The sequence below is a fragment of the Gambusia affinis genome, linkage group LG24, assembly GCF_019740435.1.
Source record: "Gambusia affinis linkage group LG24, SWU_Gaff_1.0, whole genome shotgun sequence".
NCBI lineage: Eukaryota > Metazoa > Chordata > Actinopteri > Cyprinodontiformes > Poeciliidae > Gambusia > Gambusia affinis.
This window is the reverse complement of record NC_057891.1, coordinates 871,887-891,143: the sequence shown is the minus strand read 5'-3', so window position 1 is coordinate 891,143 and position 19,257 is coordinate 871,887. Positions and strand designations below refer to the sequence as shown.

At 45.4% G+C, this 19,257-nt stretch overlaps 1 protein-coding gene across 2 annotated transcripts in view; it reads right to left on the bottom strand.

The window, feature by feature from the left end:
- LOC122826970 (zinc finger protein GLI2-like) overlaps window positions 1–19,257 on the bottom strand; it is a 46,253-nt gene that overhangs the window by 19,608 nt on the left and 7,388 nt on the right. For both annotated transcript variants that reach the window (XM_044109401.1, XM_044109402.1), the window contains exons 2-3: window positions 17,339–17,452; window positions 377–482 (exon numbers count right to left, since the gene is read on the bottom strand). In XM_044109401.1, the coding sequence (XP_043965336.1) occupies window positions 377–482; window positions 17,339–17,438 (206 nt within the window). In that variant the 5' untranslated portion in view covers window positions 17,439–17,452. The remainder of the gene's footprint in view (window positions 1–376; window positions 483–17,338; window positions 17,453–19,257) is intronic.

The following is a 19,257-nucleotide window of genomic DNA, read 5'->3' as shown; positions in this document are numbered from 1 at the left end:
AACAACCAGGAACAGATTAAATCTGAGGGTGTAAATACTTTTCCAGCCATCAGTTCAGAAGAGGAGCAGCGACTCGTTTGTTGTCAGGAAAACTTCCTGCAGCTCCTCCTTCACCAAACCAGGAGCCTTTTCTTAAACTGTGTGTCAGATTTGGATCCCTGCAGCTAAACTCCTCAAAGCGCCGCGGCGTTGGAGCGGCTCTGGTATCAAACCGGAGGAATCCAGAACCGGCATTGCTTATTCACTTTGGAAGTCAGCGTGTGTCGTCAGCTTTTGATAGTGGAGTTGGCAAACGCTCAGCTCCAATCAGCGTCTTCAGAGAGAAAAACAAGCCCTGTGCTGCAGAGCAGAGCGGAGCGGAGGAGAGGCGGGTTACCTGTGCATGGCGTGCAGCGCGTGCGGCTCGTAGTGGTACCGGCCCTCATGGTGGCGGATGTCGATGGGGATCGGCGTGTGGAAGGTGGGGAAGAGGTGCTGCGGCGCTGCAAGGACAAACGGGAGAAGAGGAGCCGAGAACTGAGAGACTTGAAACAAGAAATTTCAAAGCAAAAGGCCTACAATAAAGCAACATGAATTTCAGAGCAAGCTGAGCACTTTCGTGTAAAATATTGGCACTATCACACGAGAGAAGTGGGATAAATAAATAATCAAAGTCGTGCTAAGAAATCCTACATCTTGGACATAAAAGATCTCCAACCGGGCTTTTGACAAAGACCTGCAGCTAGCAGAGCTTTGAACTAGACAGGATGATGGAGCGTGTGAAGCCAGACTCAAACCGACCCTGACAGCTCTGGGAAAAACTTCTCCTGCTGCTGCTGCTCTGCTAACAGACTGAAAACACACAGAGCTGCATGTTTACACACCGAGCGACAAACACTCTGCTGCCGTCAACGTCTTCACGTCCCTCCACAGGCCGGAACCGTCAGCACCATGCCAGAGGTCTGGGTGGGTTAAACCTGGTACCGGGCCGTGGACCAATTGGTACCGGGCCGCGGACTGGTACCGGGCTACAGACTGGTACCGGGCCGCGGACCAATTGGCATTTTTTAAAAGGTTTTATTGGCTCTAGTGGCCTTTATTTGATAGTTAGTTGACAGGAAAGTTGGTAATGAGAGAAGAGGGAAGACATGCGGCAAAGGTCACCAGGCCGGGAATCGAACCTGTGACGGCCACATGGAGGACTGAGGCCTCCTTATGTGGGCTGTGCTGAACCTCTGCACCACCACAGCTCATCCCAATAGTTAACATTTTTAACTGAATAAACATCCATGTTTATTAAGCAGATAATCGTTTCCACATGTCACCTCCTGTGTCCACTGGACTCTCAGTTGCCATGACAACGGTTTGGGACGTCACCTTGTTTTCTGATTGGCTACCTGTCACATTCAGCAGGTTGTGTTCATACTCCCAGTCAGGGAAACCAGGGTAAAAATGTAAATTGTCCCATGTGAGTGAGGCTTTAGTTTACCTTATCTGACGACCCCCGGCGCCCCCCCACACTATCCCCCCCCCCTACCCCCCTACCCCCCCCCTCCCCCCCCACCCCCACCCCGAGGTTTTAGTTTCAGACGTATCAAAGGAGCATGAAGCTCTGGGTGTCATTAAAGGTGCATTCCTGTTTGTGACCCGGCGGGTTTTACGAGCGTTGTGTGGATCTTCCATCAGTGTTTTTATTTTTCCTGAACATCAGAACTAATTATCCTCTCTGCAGCACCGACCGCCGTCTTTCTTTTACCGTCACATAAACGCAGCGTTCGGGGCTCTAATGGACTTTATGGAGTCGTGTTTCTCGTTAGCATTTCTCTCAGGTTTTTAATCTGGAAGCAGTCCAGGGTGTGGCGTCCCGGTCCAGTTAATCAGAACCTGCTGCGTCTCATCTCTGGAGGAGAACCAGCTGATTCCTGGACTGGATTAAAATTCCTCCAGTGTCTCTCACATTCTCTCCTGCGGGAATCTGTCAGGGTGACCTGAGGGGTCAGGGCCACGGATCATTATCCGGCGAGGGGCCCGGGCCCACGGGGGCCCCATAGGGCCCCCCGGGTCACCGCTGGGCCCCGGACCGGAGTGAGTCAGCATTCCAGGCCCGACAGGCTGACGGACAGCAGGAATCCCTCGCTGTGCTTCGGTTCGGCCTGCGGGGACCGACTGGACGTCGTCATGACGACCCGGTGGCGTTTGACGGCTGAGCCACGCGCCGCTCGATGGAGGACAGGAGTCCTGGTGACGTCGCTAGTCGCGTTTACATGAACCACAGAAACACAAGCTGAAACGATGGAAACTAATTCACTAAATGGAGGAATTTAAAAAGTTTTGGGTAAAAGGTTTTTGTTCTGCGGTGAGGTGGATTATAAACACGCCGCATGTTGTTGTTTACATCAGGAACGCTCAACGCTGGAGGCTAAAACACGACTCCTTTCCTTCTCCTGCGTAGCGGCTCTGCTGCGCTGAAACAATCTTTAAATGATTCAAACCTGGACAGGAAGCAAAGGGAGACGAACAGAAAACCCTCAGAATAACTCTAAAACACTCCTGTTTTTCTGTTTTCTTGCTCTGCGTCAGCTACGCTACACAAACCTGTTGCCATAGCAACTCACAACAACGTCAAGATTTAACACCAAAAAACTCCCAAACATTTCCCACACAGAGCAGAACATTCATTTTGTTACAGGTTCATTTTGTGATTATTAATAAGTGATCTATGTGGTAGGTTAGCCACCTCTGCTATTAGCTAGGCTAGGCTAACACAGCCTTGAGGAATCCAGATGGAAAACATCAGACCTTCGTCATTTTCTTTCTTTGGTTTTGTAGTTTGTTTTTTGGGGGGTTTTCCCACCAGGGGGTCTTTTTGTGGCTCTACTGTCCCTTATTCAACAGCAGGCTGACAGGAAAGGGGGAAGGAGACGGGGGGAAGACATGCGGCAAATGTCGTCAGGTCCAGGAATCGAACCCGTGACGGCCGCGTCGAGGACTGAAGGCCTCCAAACGTGGGGCGCACTACCCTCTACTCCACCGGAGCACGCCCCAAAGGTTTTGTAGTTTTTTTTATAGTTTTTCTACTAAATTCCCATCAGAGAACCGGTCCTGGTTCAGTCGGATCCAGATGAAATGTTTAATTCAAATGGACGAGGAAACAGAGCAGAAGCTGTCAGCTCGACCTGAGAGACACACAACCTGCTCCTACAGAGGTCAAAGGTCAGGCTTTACTTCAGCCCCAGGAGTTCAAGGTGTGTTTCTGATGACTGATCAATGTTCTGACCCGGGCTGATCGGGTCAGAGTTCAGGGAAGCTGAATCTTGCGACACTTCTTTGGACCATAGTCACGTTAGCAGTAGCTTGTTAGCTTTGATAATAAACCTCATTGGTTGGAAAGCTGAGGATGACCGAACAGCAATGAGAAACAAACCCGGAGTTGTCCAGTCCATCTCTGGCCGGTTGGTTGGAGTGGAAACACGTTGAGTTCTCATAAAATCCTGCAGAGAACTGCAAGAAACCAGAAGGAAACCAAATGTTTGCACCAAGGATGAACTGGTCCAGTTTGGCTGAAGGATGAAAATGTTCCAAGAATTCTGATTCTTAGAGAGATTCTGAGGTTTGGTTCCTCCAGAACGTCCTCTGTGTCCTCAGTAATCACCCAGCCGGCCACGCCGCGGTTGCAGCAGCATCTGAAGGCCCATTGAAAGCAAAGGGAAGCTTGACTTAATGCTCCATTCATGGCAGTCGGGGCGAAGAGGGTTGAGGGTCAAAGAGGAGCTCATTGTGCTAAATACGCTCTGAGAACAAGAGAGGGAAATAAACACCAGAAGATTCCTTTAAATCATCCAAAGGCTGTTTGTTTTTTAATTAAAGGGCTGGAAGCTGCAGAACAAAATATAGGAGCTTGTTTTAATCCATATTGATGAACGTATACGTGAATGTAGCAGATTATTTGAACTATTTCAAAGTAACCAATGATAAACAACTTAACAGTTTGATTTGTTATCAGTGGCAGGAAGATATTAACCCCAACAGGCAGGGGCCAAAATGTTATTTTTCTCTCTTACTGAAAAACTAAAAGTTTTTTTTGCTCGTGTGACTGAAACCAACTCAGCAAAACGAATATGATTTAGGTCACTATTTATTTATTTAAAGAAGTTTTAATTAGGACTGCATCAACCGCCTGCGCTGTGGAGACAAATCTGTGTCACAAATGGCCCCTGCATGGGGGCCCCCTGCTGGTGGAGGAAACGTTTCTCCAGATTTTTCTCATTCTGCTCTGAAAGAGTTGAGCTGGAAAGTTGAAGTTTTCTGTTGTGAGTTGGAGCTCAGAACTTCAGACTGAAACAAACGAGCTGCAGAGGAGCAGCCGGGTCCGTCCCAGCTGGTCCGGTCCGGTCCGGTCCGGTCCAGTCCGACTTCCTGCTGCCTTATTCCATCATCCAGACAGCTGCATTGTTCTGGCGCCGGGCGAGGAACAAAAGGCGAGCGCTCTGGAGAGTTGGCTCACCTGAGCGCAGCGCGGCGTTGATCTGATGGTCGCCAGCAGCAGGATGTTCTCCCTGAGCCTGTACTGGTGGGACTGGTTCCAGTTTACAGGACTGGAGTTCATCCTGGCAGGCCAGGGCTTTGATCTGGGTCCAAATCTGTCGGCCATTTTGTCCCATCATTTCTTGGGGCAGCACTGCTCTTCCAGTTGGCCGCCGACTGTAACGGCGTGTTCTCACCGCTGATCCGTTCTGTCTGACTCGGACCGGGAGGCCGGAGTCCAGAGATGTTGGCTGGAGAACCTGGCTGTGGCCCTGAACTCTCAAAGTGGCTCCGGGGCCTCCAGCGGGGCTCAGTGGGGCTCTGGGGCCTCCAGCGGGGCCCCTGACAGGTGGATCTGATCCCGCTGGGCTCCATGAACACATTCGTCACATTTTTAACAAACTCATTCCAGACTCTTCAGTCTGATCCGTTCTGAGCTGTTTCAGGGTCTCTGTCACTTTAAATCCAGATCAGCTGCTGCTGGCCACGCCCACAACTCAGCGTTTACACAGAATGTCTGCAAACAGATTAAACAACCAAACATCTGTGAGAAGCAAAAGTAGAGCCTGCTGCACAGCCAACCAGAATGTAACAAGCTGTTTCTGGATAGAAAGTCAACAAGACGCATTTCTTTTCCAGCAGCCATTGTTCTGCTTGGGTTGCTAGGTAACAGGGAGAGTATTCCCATTAACTACTGTTTATGTCAGTATTTATTTAGTTAGTTCAGACGGTTTCTTCAGGTTTTGTCCTGATCAGGTGTTAGCGTAGCGTAGCTCCTTAGCAGACTGGAGGTTAATCCAGCTGATTTATGGTCCGTCTGCTAATCGCCCTGCTTAACACCACGTTTGTCCAGATTAAGTGATTTCCGTAAAGCTGAAGTTTATTATCCTCCCTGTGACAAAGGAGACAGGAGCTGAGCTAATTAACATGCGGTGAATTAAAGCGCCGCTCCCGGCTAACATCCACATCACCCGCCGGCGCCCCCACCAGGAGGGCTTCTGGGACGGCAGGCGGGGAGAAGAGACCCAGTTTCCTCCCAGAACGAAGCCGAGAATAGATCAGGAGACGACTGTTACTGCGTCTTAACGAGGAGGACGAGACCTCCGCACGGCTGGACACACACACACACACACACACACACACACACACACACACACACACCCAGACACACACACACACACACACACACACACACACACACACACACACACACACACACACACACACACACACACACACACACACACAGCGCAGGAAAACACACCAACAGGTTTAAATTAGCTGCACACTAAACAACAGGATTTATTCTTTTAATTCAAATGAGAATCAAACAAAAATCAGTTTTTTTTCTCCACTGACAGAAATGCATCTCATATTAATATATTAATATATTTTAAAACATTCAAACTAAACGACGTTTAAAATAAAACAGAAATCAATTAAAAACTAATTCTGTTTAATCCATAATTATTTTTCATTTTTTTGTTAAAAGTGGGTTTTTATCATATCGTTTATCGTGATACATTTCTCAGTATCAGTATTGATGATTATTGATTAGTTTTTATGTTAATGTTCTTATTTGAAGTCTGTTTGATCTCATAGTTTTGAATATTTTATGGCTGTAATATTTGTGTTTCTATTTGACGGTTAATGTGATTCTTGTTCTGTCAGGCTGAGTGGAATAAATCGAACGCTGCCTCCTGCAGGTGGGAGTTAGCATCATATGAACTTGATGTTTTTGACCGTTTTCCATAAAATTTGCAGCAAACTCACAATTTGTATTTGTGTGAAACAATGTGAGGATTTCTGGATTAATGTAAATTTTCTTGGTCCTTCAGATCCAGACTTCTGACTGAGGTTCTGTTCTGCAGCCGCTCTGATGGGGAAACTCTCCCTTCAGCGTTTATGGGGAGAATATTCCTCCCTGCGCCTCGGACGGCGTCCGGCTGCAGAGTTTAGCCGCTGCTGCTGCGGCGCTGCTGCAGTTTATGAAACGTCTCAGACCGGAGCTCTTAAAACACAGAATGTGACAACCTGGAGCTTTGTTGGGTTTATTACGGCAGACAAACTGCAGACTGTTTATCGTCACGCCTCAGCTTTGATTTCCAGCTAATTAGCTGTTATTGCTAATCTCCAGCTGCTTTCTGCAATACTTACAAGGCAATTAGCGTGCCTCTTCTAATTTCACTGTAACTTTGTCGGGAGGCTCTCAGGCAGCAGCTGTGCAGAGCGTCACCAGGCTGCAGCTTCAGCCAGCAGACGGGACCGACGGGCCCTGAAGGCATCGCCATAGCCTGGGATCTGAACCAAAACTCGTTACGAAGGAATCAGCCGTCCGCCAACCTTTTCCAGCAGGAGGTAGAAACCAAAACTACGGCTGGTTCCCTGCATCGCTTGGCTGGCGAAGAAAAGCCTTTGAGTACACTTAGATTTATAAATGTAGAAAATATGATGAAGGTTTTAAACAACATAAATACACGATGGATCAGTTCAACCCAGACCTACCAGTCTGATCTGCTAGCATCAGCACCGCCCTTCCTGGAGACTAGCTAAATTTCTGAATGTAGCGTAGAGACGGGGAATAAACGACGCTTCACATGTTGACTCTTCTCATGTGAAGCGTCTGGATTGTTTGTTTGGAATCATCTTGGTGCCAAAATTCAGATTATCAGGCACCTAGCGGAGGCTACGTCATGATTAATGACGGACACCGCTAACAGAGCGTACCAGCTAGCGTTAGCTAGAGTACAAGCTAGCGTTAGCTAGAGTACCAGCTAGCGTTAGCTAGAGTACCAGCTAGCGTTAGCTAGAGTATCAGCTAGCGTTAGCTAGAGTACCAGGTAGCGTTAGCTGTGAAGAGGTCAGAAACCGACGATGGTCACACATTGGATTACCTTCTTCCTCTGCTGGTTAGGTTAGCATTGGAGAGGCTAGCTGCTAGTTAACATTGGATATGCTAGCATTAGCATTACATATGCTATAATTAGCATTGTTTAGGCTAGTAATTAGCATACCTAAGTTGGTTTCCCTCTTTATTAGATGTTTTCTATAAAGAAAACTTTACCAAGTAAAAGGTTGATTATTTTTGTTCATATTTATTTGCTCTACTTTAAACCCTACAGACTCTACAGACATGGACCAGATTATTCCACACTAAGATCAGAATATTTAAACCCAGTTTGAGTTTTTGAGCAGATTGTCACCATGGCGATTCATCGCCTCTAACAGCCTGGTGATGATAAAGTTACTGCTAGCAGTGAGTGAAGTGGATTTAAATTAAATCTCAGGATTTTGTAGTATAGTTGTGATAATAGATGTATAACTGACTGAATACTGTTCTAGAAAATCATCCCATTTGACTCGGGATTCTTCTTCATATATTTAACAAAAAGTGATTAATGTCACTAAGCTGCATTTCATCCTATATTTTAATTCACTGATTTTTACTGATTCTCTCCTAAAAGAAACGGTGTAGAAACAAAAATATCATTTCCATCAGATGTTTTTCACTCCGTTCAGCTCGTCTTTGCGGTGAGTTTAGTTGTGAGCGGCGCAGCGTTTACCCAGCAGCTCCTCTGTTTGCTCAGCGGGTCACAAGTTAAACCAACACACACTGCGACACTCGCCTCTGTTTTCCCTCACACTCCGCCGTTTAACCTCCTGATGGACGCCCGTCGCCCCTAGCAACGCCCCGGCGCTCCGGTTCACCTGTGAATGTGGGCGCTTCAATCTGGACCCGGGTTCAGTCCAGTCAGTCCAACAACTGTTGGAGGAAGAGGAAGAGGATGAAGAGGAAGAAGAGGAGGAGAAGGAGGAAGAGGAGGAGGAGGAGGAAGAGGAGGAGGAGTTCTGGTCTAATCCTGAGAATCGTGTTTTTATGGCTCCCCAGAACCGGGCCGTAAATCTCCAGGAATGTTGTTTTGGATGGAGTTCAGGCAACTTTAATGTCATTAAGAGACACTGAAGTTGAGCCAGCGGAGCAACGCTCTGCTGCTGCAACCAGCAACAACAACCAGCAACAACAACAGCAACCAGCAGCAACAACCAGCAACCAGCAGCAACAACCAGCAACCAGCAGCAACAACCAGTAACAGAAACCAGCAACAACAACCAGCAACAGAAACCAGCAACCAGCAACGACAACCAGCAACAACAACCAGCAACAACAACCAGCAACAGAAACCAGCAACAACAACCAGCAACAGAAACCAGCAACAACAACCAGCAACAGAAACCAGCAACAACAACCAGCAACAACAACCAGCAACAACAACCAGCAACAACAACCAGCAACAACAACCAGCAACAACAACCAGCAACAGAAACCAGCAACAACAACCAGCAACAGAAACCAGCAACCAGCAACGACAACCAGCAACAACAACCAGCAACAACAACCAGCAACAACAACCAGCAACCAGCAGCAACAGAAACCAGCAACCAGGGCTAACCTGCACTTTACTAGGTCTAGTTTTTGCTCATTATTGTTTAGTTTTGAACAATAATGTTTCTCATTGCAGAATTCACAAAGTATTGATTATATTTATTGATTTCAACAGAAATATTTATTCAGTTATTTATACATCCATTAATATAAGAACAATTATATCTTTATTTTCAGAATGTTTTAGTTCCAGTTTTCATATTAATTACTGTTTTCATGTGATTCTCTGAAGGAAAATGTTTGAGTTTCTGTTATTTAGTTTTAACTATAATAACCTGAATCTGCTTCCAATCTGCGTTGGACTGGTTTCCAGTTCAGGTTTCATGTTTGTTTGTTGATTCATGTGAAATATGTAGGCCGTGTTTGTGCCGCTGCTCTAATGACTCAGGCCTGAAAACGGCTAACAAGCAGCAGAAAGCGTCTGATCCAGAAATAGAGCAGCCTTCTGGTTTCACTTAGCGCCTGTGATGTGGAGCGCAGCGTCAGATAAACCAGGATGAGGCCATCTTGGAAAGTCATCAAGCTAAATGTTTACAAAGCGCTGCAGAGAGCCCATTATCCGCCGTGATTGGCTCCCATATGGCCGGCTGCAGGGGCCCACAACGGGGCCGCCTCAGAGAGCGCAGGGGGAACCGGCCACCAGCGGACAGGATCAGTTCCCCCAGGGGGCGCTACAACCTCATCACGGGTCCAAACTGGGATCTGAGTTTTCTAACAACAGCAAACACAAAAACCAACTGAAGATCTGAAGTGAGAAAGAAAACGAGCCTGGAGATGAAGCTGTTTTTCATTTACAGCAGTTTCCCAAAGAAAGCAGAAAAATGACAGAAAAACATTGAAGAATATCTAGAAACCAAACTCAGAAACTTCTGTTTTCTGTCTTTCTGTTTCGGCTGCATTATAAACCCAGTGGCTGATGATCTGCTAATTTAAACTCCTGCTCTGCTGATGAGTTGGTGTTCAGTCGCCTTTCTTACTTTTTGCTCACTTTATTCCACAGCACACCTACAAGTCACGGTTGTCAAAGTCAAGCTAGCATAGCTGAGCTACATCCCTAATAAAAAGTTTTCCTGACTGGCTATCTATTTGTCTTAGTGTTGAACTGCATCGCTGCTTCTTTTAAATATCAGGCGTAAATTCAAGATTTAGCGTGTTGTGTTGTTAACATAACGGCTAAAACTAATGCTAGCTATCGTTAGCCAGCAGCTTTTTGTCCTCCTGCAGGAAGCTGGGGGCGGGACGTTGTGAGGTCACACTGAAACGTGTCTGTAGCTCGGATCTGAAACAGTTCAAACTGCTCGTTACCCAGCAGGTCGTTGCTAGGTAACCAGAGACTGAGAGAGCGGTTTGAAGCTAGCTTAGCTAGCTTTGAGAGGTTGAACAGCTAAAGCTTCTCCTAGTTACATTTCCCTGAATGCTCTTCTGCTCCGGGGTTAAGTGAATAATCTATTTATTTAAGGTTCTATCTGATATTGATCACTTATCTATTGTGATACATATTGTTATTGATTTATTGGGATCATTTCAGCATCTAAAAGTTTTTCTCCTCAGTTATTTGTGCTGTTTTTATTCCAACTGTTTTTATCTGAATGAACCAAATGGTTTGTTTTCTGACTGGAGCAAAGCTAAAGCCTGATGCGTTTTGGTTGTATAAAGTGTGTGTGTGTGTTGGTGTGTGTGCGTGGGTGTGTGTTGCCCCTGCGAGGCCTCCTGTGCAGGGCCTCATTTAGAGGCAGGAGCAGAGAAAGGAGCCGCCGCCCCCTCTTCTTCTTCATCCTTTCCTTCTCAGGAAGATTAGTGGTCGTCCTTTTGGAGCGGGGTGGTGGACGGCCGGCCGTTAGCGGCTGCATTTTTCTCTGCCAGCGGGCCCTGACCCCCACGGCGCCCCCCTGCAGCTCACAGAGAGGCCCTTCGCGCCCGGCCGCCATCAATTACTCAGCGTCCACCTGGTGATAAAGAAATCTGTCCTTATCGCTGATCTACCGATGGCGCCTAAAATACCATTTACTCAGCCGCCTGCTCATCCATCTCCTGCACTGGGAGCCTCACACCCAGCCCAGTGCTCCCAGTACGACTCCCAGTTTAAAGCTCAGCAGGTTATCAGGTTTAGACCAAAACCTCTTATTGATTAGCAGCTCATTTATTAATCCTCATAATAAATTTACCAAACCTTTGAATGGAGAAAACATTCTTCTTACACTGCAAAAAACTAAATCCTACCAAGTATTTCTAGAACAAATATCTCAGGATCAGAGCTGGACAATAAATCAATAACAATACATATCAGAACAGATAAATGATCAATATCAATAGAAGATCCATCTGATAGAAAACTCAGTATTCAATAAATAGAATATTCACTGAACTGAACGCAGAGGAAAGAGCTAAGCTAGGCTAGTGGACTCACCTCACTCCTTGGCTACCTAGCAACAGCTCTCTCACTCCTTGGTTACCTAGCAACAGCTTGTTGAGTAACAGGCGCAGCAGCAATTGAACGTTTTGCCACCTTTCATCAAAATAAAGTTTAAAAATAAAACAGAAAGATGGGACTCCTGTTTTGTTTTAAATATCAAATATTTCCAAACAGGAGTCCCATCTGATCAATAATTATAGATACTGACTGATATAAAACATTTATATTGTGATACAGTTTTCATCCTGATAGTCCAACCGTAAATAAAACACTTTAAATACAACAAAACTGATTTACAGGAAACCTTTTATCAGATTTATGAGCTGATATGTCAATAATTCCTTAAGCCCTTAAAACGTATAAATAATGTTAATATTACTGCATTATTTTCTGACAGCATTGATCTGTATCTGGCTGTAAAGTTACTTGTTAGTTAGTTTTTGAAGTGAACCAAGTTATTTGCATTAGAAAGTCGAGCAGAAATTCTCTGAGAGGTTTTGTGTTTTTGCAGTGCAGCAGCTTAAAGCATTTTCCGCTCTCCTTTCTTTGATATATATGGGAATGCTACGCCTGTTTAGGTCTCAACCCCCCACTTATTGTGTCCTGGGACGGCCCAGGAGGTGCTAAGTACTTTGGGTCCTCCCCTGCGAACCAGCCAGACTCAGCAGAAAGGCCCGGGAGGCAGAACGGGAGGAACTGTGGGTCGGGGAGCCGCGCGCTCATCAATCTCCCTCTCCAACGACAAACTCACTCTCAGCAAGATGTATGTCAAGAGCCAGCGAAGCCAGTTAATCAAATCATTAGCTGCAGCCTCCTCTGGCCTAGTTTACAGAGAAACACACAGCGAGACCAAACACAGACACTTCCTGTGAAACATCCAGCACCGAACCAGCTGCATCACAACCAAAACAAGATTCTGATCCAAACTAAACTCCAACATTTACAGCTTTAGATCTGATCAGATAACGTCAAAGAAATGTTAAAATCTCCTTCAAGACATGAATGTAATTCATCTGTATTTAAATTCTGACAGTAAATAAAGTTTTCATGAATTTCACAGAAAGAACTGAAGCTGCTAAAGTTCACCAGCTAACATTTGTTTTCTTTTAATTGTCTTTGGATTTAATATCTGAAATACTCTAATTATTGAATAATCTTTATGTGGATTCATATTTAATTTAGAAAACCATCAACATTAATTTTAAACTATTATATAAAGTATATCAAATGTTCTGGGCTTCATTTTTTACTGGTTTGACTGATTATAAATTATTGATTATTAATAAACGCTGATGAATGAACACAGAGTAACAAAATATATCTAAATACTAAAATTAAAATCATTTTAATTTAAACAACAGTTCAGTGACAACAGGACGGATAAAAACTGTCAATGCTAACTAGTTAGCATTAATATTATCTCTTTTTATCAGTTTATTGAATAAATATTAGAAATCCAGAATAGTTTTTAAATAAACCTTGTACAGAGATTTATATTTAATTATTAAATTGTGAACATTTATTTTAAATTGCAACATTTTAAAAAGTAGCTGCTAAAAATGATTAAAACTTTATTTGACCTTTTTCTCATTTTTCTGCTCTCATCTCCCTTTAAGATCAAAAACTCCAAACAAACCAGAAACGGAGATTTAAGTATTAAAATGATCCAAATTTATTTTAAATAAAAACATAAGTTAACTAGCTTAGCATTCAGTTTTTCATCTGTTTATTAAATAAATGTCAGACATTCAAAGATCTTCCACTCCAAACTGTTTTGTAAATAATATATAATTATTGTTTATCATAATAAACAGCATGAAATTCAGTGATAAATCTCAGCTGTTTATGATAATCTGTTTATTTCTAATATAACTCTAATAATATTTAGCAAAATATGAAAATATTTCTCATAGTAACAGGATGAAAGAAGCAGGTTTGACATTAATCCAGTAAATCAGTGGAGAGATGAAGGCTAGCTTAGCTTTAAGCTAACTGAAACTGAAAACCGATTTGGAGATTAATTAAGTTTATTGATTGATTTAAATTGTGTAACATGAACTAATACAGTAGATGTTTCATAAATTTCAGGTTTGTTGACGTTTGTTTCTGTCAGAAAGTTTGTGTGGCTGCTGTGACGCGTTTCCTGTGTGAACAAAGAGGTTATTTTAAAAAGGCAATAACTCTAAATTTAACTAATCCCAAATAAATCAGATCTGAATCAACCCTCTGAACGCCTATGAATAAAACCTCCGTCCCTTCATTTCTGCGCCCTGACACATCCATCAATAAGCGGCGCTGGATTCGCCGTCATTTTGCTGCTTTTCCCAGTAATGTTTGGTTATGGGTTCTGGGTTATTGCCAACGCGCCGCCGATCCTGAAGGTCCGGGCGCCGCGTTCACACAGATGCGAGCTGTCAGAGGAAATTCAGCCTCTCATTTGAATCTATTAGCGGAGCCGCGGCGGGTCAGGGCGGAGAGAGGACTTCAGCTGCTGCTGATTTCCTGCTGAACGCCGCCGACCCGGAACCGGCGTCCAGAACCGGCGTCCAGAACCGGCCTGACTCCGGGTTGGCCCGGAGCGGGAGGAAGACGTGGTCAGGCCGGCAGACAGGAACACCTGAGGCCCTAATTGACTCGGAGAGCACAGCCATGCTTTAACGCCGTCCCGCTTGAGCTTCATTACATGCAGAGCCCATTTCCATAGGCCTCTGGGACCGGCACCGGCACCGGGCTGCAGGATAAATGACCGCTCCATGATAAATGGTTCTATTAGCGATCCAGATTGTTAAACTGTGATACACCAGACCGGAGCCCATTCATCCCTCCTGCTCTCAGGCTGCTGTAAATAGCTGGTTTTTATGTGTAAATAACATATTAAAACTCCGCATTAGCCATGTCCTCTGATAGAGACCAAACTGTTGTAAATAAATAAAGGCGGACGGGAATATAAAACAGGCGGCTGTTATACGGCTGCTGTCGGCTCAGAGGTGGCAGCAGCCCTGCAGGAAGCTGCAGTATATCAGCCGCTGCCTCCAGGTTCAAGGACCCCGCTCTCTCTGCATGCATGTGGACTTATCAGCAGCTGGCAACTGGAATAATAATGCATATTACTGAGATAAGTAATTGCGTTGTCTCATGGCGGTGGCAGACGCTCGTAGTTTAAGCGCTGGTATCTGATTGGCTGGGACAGCCACGCTGCTTGTTTATTTAAGATGAAAACACGAGGCGCTGATAGGAGGAAGACTTATGGAGAGACTCTTTATTTAGCTGTTAGAAGATTAAAAACCTGCTGCTGATATTGGAAATATAAATATACATCGAGCCGAGAAGTTTAATCCATACAGAGAGAGAGGATGAAATAATGAGGAGGAAAAACTGGAAACTCTTTAAACAAACAGTGATGGTAGAGTAATAATAATAATAATAATAACAATAATAATAATAATAGTTTTGCAAACATGCACAAAACTTTGTCAATGTTCTGCTAATGTTGAAAAAACAATTTCTCAATTCTGTATTTCTACTAAATAATGTAATAGAAACATTTTCTAACCCACCTCATCCTGGTGGCAAAACGTTTTATCAAAAAACAATATTTTTTATTTGTCCTGTTTTTATGAAGCTAATCAATAAATTCAGTGGAGCCACTTCTGTTAATCTGCTAATGGTGATGCTAATGTTTTGCTTAGAGCATTTTCTAACTTTGAGAAACATTTAACTCTGTCAAGATAGTTAAAGTTAGCACTTTAGCATTAGCTTTGGCTAAATACCATGTTGATGTAGCGTTTTAGTGTCTAACTTTGAAAACAGTTAGCGTTAATAACGTAGTTAAACTTTAGCATTTTCTTCCACTAATGGTTGGTTTTGTGTTTTTGTATTTTGCTAACTTTGAAAGCGCTCAGTTCTGCAAACGTAGCTGCTGGTAGCTTCCATTTAGGATGTTGCTAGTGTAGCATTTTTGCTAACTTAGAAAACATTTAACACTGTCAAAATATTTGGCTTTTCCTCTTAAAAAGATTTGGAACCAGAACCAGGAGAAAACCTCCAGTCCTGGTAATGACCCGGTTCCTCCTGACATCTTCTGTCTGGACATGAAAGCATCGGTTGGAGTTGCTCTAGTTTGGTTTCCCTCTGCGGTTGATCAGTTCTGGCTCAGACTACCAGCCTCTGCAGCGTCAGACACAGTAAAACACAGTGAAGTTCCTCCTTTGTCCTGTGAATATTACATGCAGACCAGCTCAGAACATGAGGAACCAGAACCCAACCAGACGGCTGCTCTGACCGCCCAGGCGCTGAGGGATTATCACCCGGCGAGGGAGCCAGGCGGGCTTTGTTCAAATATTGAAGAGGAGAGAAGTGGAGCAACAGCAGCAGCTCCAAATGTAAAGACGTGTCCTACATTGATATTCTCATATGAACAATTAATGCTGGTCTTCTTCATCATGGCAGGCCACCAGGTTCTGATTCTGCTGAGCCTCCGGCTCTATTTACATTTCAAAAGTGTCTTGTCGCTCTGCATCCGGCTCAGCGCTCCGGCCGCCGCCGTTTCTGTCTCCACTGATTCATCCGCTGTGATACGGCCGAGACCCTTTAACCTCGTTAAGCTCAGCTTTCATCACGCAGCCGCTGACGTCTCTGGAACCAGCGGCCTCAACTCGGCTGGTTCGGGCGGGTTCCTGGGAACTGGGCCTGAACCAGCCAACCAGAACACCAGAACTACCAGAACTACCCAAACATCCTCCTGCTCTCCTGGACCCGACTGCATTTAACTCTGATAAAACCTTAAAAAGGTTCCTGGGAACAGGAAGAAATGAGGAAAAAGGAGGGAACAGAAGGAAACAGGAGGGAACAGAAGGCCTGAACTGTAACTGTTTTAATGTAACTGTAATATCTGTTTCATAGATATTAGTGATCGATTTTATCAACATGACCGGCTGTAAGGAGTGTTTTTATGGTCGAGGATTCGGGTCAGGACATTTCAAGGTCATCCAGACGTTTGGTCTGAAAGCTGTTTTAGTTTTGAACAGGTTCAGAAACGCTCCCTGGACTCGTGTAGATGATCTGAACTCGGTTGGAGTTCTTCGTCCCGCTTGGTTCTGTCAGGTTCTGTTTGGGTAAAGTCCGTCTCGCTCCGTCTAGAGGCATCAGAACCGGGCAGATAGAACTCTGGGTTCTGCTGTAGGAAAGGTTTCTGGCTCAGATCGTCTCCTCCATGGTAAACGTGTTCACACAGAGCCGAGCGCTCTGGGCTCGCCGCCTCGTTCCAGACTCTGTTTCCAGCTTTGTCTCCTCTTCATCAATTAATGAGCGTTTCTTTGTAATGGCAGGCCACCAAGTCCTCCATGAATGAGTAAAAATGTCACTAAATCACACGTTTAATTTGCATGTCAAAGGGCCCCATCAGCTTGCATCTCTGTCGGTTTTTGAAGCTGCGTGTCGTCCCCGGCTCCATCAACCCCGGACACTTTCTAAGGTTTTTTCTCCTCTATACTCTGGAGGTAAGAACAAGGTCTTTCGGCCTCATTATGCCCAGCTTTCATCACTCGCTGGCTGGCATCTTTAAACATGTATTCTCTCTTCCTGCCAGCCAGTGAGGATCGCTGCTGCTCTTCATTTAGTTCAACAACACCAGCCTCACCTGCTCCGGCCCCCCAGCTCTCCTGTCACTCCGTGTTTTCTACTCATCCGCGTTTACCGCGCCGCGCCTGCACACGGCGCCCATCTGCATTCATGATTCTTTCATGGGTCACAGTCTATTAAGATTCCTGTCAGACATCCGCAGCGAGTCACCTCTGACTGCTGAGGGTTCCTCATCAGGCCGCAGAGAGCGCCGGCTCCCGGGACGACGCTTCTTCTTTGAAATGTATATTTCATGGCTCCCCTTTGCCCCCTGGCTGAGCACCTGTGAGACCCCGGCTCATTCTCAGCCGCCTCACGGCTCACAGACAACCGGACCCGGCTTTGAAACGGCGCGTTACCTCTGGTCTCCGAGGGCGACGGCTTCTTGGGGAGGTCGCTGAAGCTGCTGCCGTCCATTTTGTCCTTTTTCTGTGCGGCTGGCGGTGACGAGGTCTCCATGGCCGACCGAGGCGCTGTGAGAGAAGGAGAATAAAACAGGCCGTTAACACAAAGCTCTCTGTTTGGGAGGACATGAAGACGCTCTGGAGACAAACTGAGGAAGAACTCGAGTGGCTCACAACAATTAGCCAAGAGCCTCCAAAATGTCCGACTTTAACGAGAACTGATGGAGAAAATAAAGCTGCTAAAGACAATCGGATGGTTGGAAATGTTTCCTGTTTCTAAGAACAGCTGATACGCTAAAGGTTCTGTCACACTAAACCTGTTTCATCCGCTTTAGCCCGACTCCGGTCCGTTTATCTAGAAAGTCTGGTTCGGTTGGTGTGAACGCTAATTGACCTCTGACCTCTGGGCCTCCAAACCTCAATCTGGGTTCGGTTGAAGTGAACTCTGGTTCAGTTTGAATGTATAGTGAACGGCAAGCAGACCAAGGCAGGAACTGGACTACAGCGCAGGGCATTCTGGGTAAATACAACCAAAGCTAACATGCTAGCCTACTGCTAGCAGCAGAAATGGCTCCTGGTCTTTAGCCAAAGACTAAAGAGAAATCCTCCAACACTAAAATCTGACGCCTCCATTTGGTGAAGAAGGAAGTAGCGCTCAGTGTCTTCAGAGGTTTTGGTGCAGCGCCCCCACAGGCGAGGAGGGGAACAGGTTTTTCTTCTAGTTTGGATGGTTTGACTCAGCGCAGTGTGAACAAGAAACACACCGGCTAAAAATGGAACAACTGTTGCAGTTTTGGTCCCTAATCGAACCGAGTCAATCTGATGATCAGGTGAAACAAATTCAGAGAGAGGCGTTACCTGACGTGGCCAAAGGGGGGCAGTGTTTATTGCCTGTGGCCCCAGACATAAACAGAAAACTTCCTGTTATCACAGTTACCAGGATGAAGATTATCATGGAAGCTGTTCAGAATATCACAAATATTTCTGTTCAAAATTATCTGAATTAAACAAAAAGTAAAAAAAAAAATTCAGGATAATTTGAGTATTAAGATTTTGGAAAAAGTCAGATTATCTTGTTTCATGATGTTTCAGGGAGTTTCTGCTGATTTTTCTGCTATTTTTGCTATCTTGAAAATGAACGCCCTTTATTTGGTCGTAATTCCCAACAAATTAATCACTTTTCCTTTTCTTCCCTAGTTTCCAAAGTCTGAATCTGTGAAATCACTGATATTAACAGTTTTATCTGCAGTTGAAGCGTCTCCTCAGCCTGGGAGCCTCTGGTCAGCCTCTGACCAAACCAGCCGCCGACTGGTCAACATCTGTGGTATGTTGTATTTTCATAAACTGGCATGAACCGCAGCGTGAAGCTGGACGGCCCGGTTGGCACCCGGCCTGTTGGCACCCGGCCTGTTGGCACCCTTCCTGTTGGCACCTTCCTGTTGGCACCTTCCTGTTGGCACCCTTCCTGTTGGCACCTTCCTGTTGGCACCTTCCTGTTGGCACCCTTCCTGTTGGCACCCTTCATTCTCCAGGAACCTCAGATTATGTTGGAGGGCTGAACAAACATGTCGGAGGATTTGGGCTTGTTGTGCAGTTTGCTCTCTTCCTGCAGCTCCAGCCTTTCACAGCTCAATCTGCTCTCTGGCAGGGGGCGGGCCAGGGACTCTGGGGTCAAAGGGCACGGAGGATAAGGAGGTGGGGGTCCAGGCCGCATGTCATCAAAGTTTATTTGGCTGTTGACCTTTCCACAGACCCATTCAGAGCCTCAACAGTTAGAACAATACTACTTTATCTTCAAAGCTGGATGGAAATGAAGACAGTGGAGCAGAAAATGGCATCGCCCTCCAGAACCAACTGGTCCAGAACCAACTGGT